General features: G+C 48.3%; 1 protein-coding gene across 1 annotated transcript in view; it reads right to left on the minus strand.

Moving 5' to 3' along the window:
• Positions 1-6: 6 nt before the first annotated feature.
• Positions 7-3,794, minus strand: part of Tec (tec protein tyrosine kinase) — a 115,742-nt gene continuing 111,954 nt past the window's right edge. The window contains exons 17-19 of the mRNA XM_013350764.2: positions 1,669-1,787; positions 1,429-1,586; positions 7-370 (exon numbers count right to left, since the gene is read on the minus strand). Of these exons, the coding sequence (XP_013206218.1) occupies positions 287-370; positions 1,429-1,586; positions 1,669-1,787 (361 nt within the window). The 3' untranslated portion in view covers positions 7-286. The remainder of the gene's footprint in view (positions 371-1,428; positions 1,587-1,668; positions 1,788-3,794) is intronic.

A 3,794-nucleotide genomic window follows, 5' to 3' on the forward strand; every position in this document is an offset into this window, starting at 1 on the left:
GGTCCACTGTTGGCATGGCAAACCCTAAGGCCAGGGCTCAGTGTCTGGTGCATGGTTGGCACTCAAGCTCTTGGAGTAATGAACGAAGTGAGATCTTCAAGTCACCAGCTCTAAGACACCATCTCTGCAGCCTACAAAGCAGCCACAGAGCTCGGGCTGGACCAGAAGCAAAGGCTTTGGAGTCCCCACATTGTAAGCAGAACCGTCAATGCTTCCAGGTGCCAACTGAATTACGTTCCCACCGCATGCTATTTCTTCCTCTTGCCTTGGAAATCGGAGTCACCGTTTATCTTCCAAAGGTTTCTTCACATTCAACTAGTTCATCTATCGTACGCAGCAAATCTTCAAACGAAGGCCTTCCCTCTGGCTTCTACAAAAAGTCCGGGAGAAGCTGTGAGCCTCAGAATCCATTCCCAAGAAAACTCTCCTTGCTCAAATCCCACGGAACACCACATAGGCAAGACTCAGGGATTGGGGAAACACAGGCTGGCCCTTCTATGCCCCAACTATCCCCATGGCTGCTAGATCCCTGCTGTCATTGTACCTGCTCAGGGACCTACTAAGGCTCCACAGTGCCTAAGAAATCAAGTCTTACTCATCTGGAAAGCCCTCTGCGACCTGACCCTCCGCCATCACCTTGCCACCTAACCTCATTTCCCACAGAAAGCCTCACTCTGGCTCTTTGTTAAATCAGACTAAGCTCCACCCTCGGGTACACACACCATGTTTACAACCAAATCCTTGCCTTTGTTTCTGTTGCTCTCTCTGGTACCGCTTCCTGCCCAACCAGCCTCTGCCCACCCCAAACAGTACATGTGGGAGGCATCACAACAAGTGACAGGGAGCCCCAGCTCTGGTGCCCCGTGGAGTTCTGATGCTCTGTGGGCAACTGGTCCTGGGCAAGCATCACGGTCTCCTAACAAATGGTCACAGTCCAAGTGTCTATCTCTCAAAGGGTTACTCTGAAAACTCCATACACAATATATGTGAACGCCTGTCTTCCAAGGGTCTCTCTGGTGTTTAATCTCTTTATGGAGGTGACATTTCAATGCTTCCAGAGATTGAGTAAGATAACTGGAGACACTGAGATCAAAGAAGAACCCTTCTCTAGAAAGAGTGTTGCTTCAAATCCACGGCTGCTGCACGGGAGAGCGACTTCTCCAGGCTTTCCCAAGCCCGTCTGTGGAGGGGCTCCCATCTGGGAGTGAGGCATCAGCCTGAGTATACTAAGCTAACTCTTGACTTCTCCATTTCTTCAGATTCTTTTCAATACTTAAATGGAGACAAAGATTTGACTTCCTGTTGGAGTCTGAACTCCCTGTGCAGGAGGCGTGGCCTCCCTAGGCTGTGAGGACAGGACCTTCCCCCACCACTGGACCAACTGCTGGATGCTTTACAGATCACAAGACAACACAAAGAAGTAGATACCTCCTGCCAACACCTCAGCATCACCTCATACAAATATTTGGATGCCAACTTTGGCCGGTGGAGTCGGTGGCCTCTAGTAACCATGGTTACCACTTCGTAATTGGTGTTCTTCTCGAAGGGCATCCTGCCTTCTGTGAATACTTCCCACATTAGGACACCTACAGAATGATAAGGTTACTCAATGATGTGTCTGCTTCCTCCTCAGAGGGAAGGAGAGGAAGAACACATCATGGACCTTACCAAATGACCAGACGTCTGACTTGCTGCTAAATCGGCTGTAATTAAACACTTCCGGGGGACACCACTTGACAGGGAACTTGGCACCGGAGGAACTTGTGTACTGGTCGTCCAGAACATACCTACGGTGGGACACACTGTGAGTTACACCTTTGCATGTCAGACCTGGTCTTTCATTTCCCCCTTACACAACAAAACAAGCCGGCAACTGAAGTCTACCGCGCACCTGGCTGAAGCGAAACACTCAGCTCGTGGCCGTGCCCCACGGTGTCTACCTCCTGAGCCTACGCAAGGACCCGAGAGGAGAACCTCACAACCCTACTGTGCACACCTTTGTTGTTCTGCTCTTCATCTTTCTTTTTTTTACGAGGCAACAGAGGCAGGATATCAGACAACTGTTGCAAACTTTTGGGTCTGTGATCTTGTTCTCTGAACAAACTTTCACCCAGAGGCCCTGTGCGCAAAAGATCTAAAGCAGAGTTGCTAAAAGGAAGTGGTAATGAGAGACTAGAGACCCCCCCCCGCCTGAGCCCCGCAGCTCCAGAGTGCGATCTAAAACTACAGCACGTGAAAACAAGCGAGCAAAAAACAGCAGAGGCAAAAAGAATAAAAAGATGGTAAATCTATTTATAAACCATAGCAACATCCATCCACACCCATCCTCAATGTCTTATCCCTTTTCTGCGGGAACATACACAGGTCCGTCTAGAAGGAAACACGGAAACTGTAACACTGACCACTCCCTGGGACAATCCTTGATAGTGGATGACTGTGAGGACCTCAGCACAGATTTATCAGAGGGATTGGGAGCGCATTATATATTTATATAAAGTCAGTTCTAAAGCTGCCGTGTGAGAAGGTTCAATGGAGTACACAAACTTCCTCTTTTGGGTGGTACAGATAAAGATGGTATCAGGCAGACAACATCACCTTGGGCTGGATCAAATACGTGTCAGTCGGGTGAGTGTGAATTTAGTGCATAAAGAGTAGTTTTACAAGGACTGGTATAAAAGTACCAACCTTCTGAAAGTCAAATATAGGAAGAGTGGCTATAAGAAAGCGGAGGGCCGTCTGTCAGGAGCTAATTGTCTTTACATACGGCAGGTAGAGAGGACTGGGTGATAGGCTTTGAGACTCGGAAGCTGCCAGGGACAGCGTTCTGGCCTCCCTAGGCCACATTTTCTTGGGAGCAGGTCTTGGCAGCAAAGGACCCAAGGGTTCGCTGCCTTCGCAACTGTTCTCAGATCTGCCTCTGGACCACTGCCTGGGCCCTCTTCTGGCTCCCTAGGCAGGTTAGAGTAGTCCCAGACTTCAGGCGCTACCAGTCTTGCTTCTTCTATTTTGTGTCCATTTCCTGTGGTGTCTGCTCAATGTCCCCATGGGAGAAAAGTCTTTCTGGTCGGTCACCAGATTGCCAGTGGCTATGGCCACTCCCCAATCCCAAGTTATCAATTTCAGAGAAGATAGCAGACTTTTGCTGAGAAAGAGCAGATGATACAGAGAGGATTTCAGATTCTGCAGGACTCAGTCACCGTGACAGCTTAAGGTTTTGCTTCTGCAATATAAAAGTGGCCACAGACGGCCATCAACAATTGATCAAGTCAGTGTGTCTTGATAACGCTACTTGTTTTAATGGACAATGACTCAAACATCAGATAATTTTCAGGTGTCCTGATATACTTTCAGCTTCCTTTTCACTATTTTTTTTTTAAAGAAAAGCCCACCATTGACTCACAGGATAGACAGAAAGACACAGACTGGATGGACAGGCCACCATTTGCTGGCCAACCCCTGGCTCTGTTACAGTCATGCACTCCAGGTTTGTGTATCTCCTTCCTCTGGCCTTTAAGCTGCATGTGGGCAGGCCCTCCAGCCTAGTCTCCACTGCGGTCCACAGGGTTAGACTTCTCACACGGCATGCACCTGCCCTTATATATCCACGACTCACTGAACAGAGGACACACAAAACGCTTCTTACGTAGCAGTATTAAAGTTACAAAAATCAAGAGATTAAAAAAATACAAATTTGGCTATACTGAGTACTGGATCACCAAACACGTTCCAGAAGATTCTAAGAATCTAATTAGCGAGAGAAAGAGAGAGAGAGAGAGAGAGAGAGAGAGAGGGAG

Source organism: Microtus ochrogaster, linkage group LG1, assembly GCF_000317375.1.
Source record: "Microtus ochrogaster isolate Prairie Vole_2 linkage group LG1, MicOch1.0, whole genome shotgun sequence".
In the NCBI taxonomy this organism is placed as follows: domain Eukaryota; kingdom Metazoa; phylum Chordata; class Mammalia; order Rodentia; family Cricetidae; genus Microtus; species Microtus ochrogaster.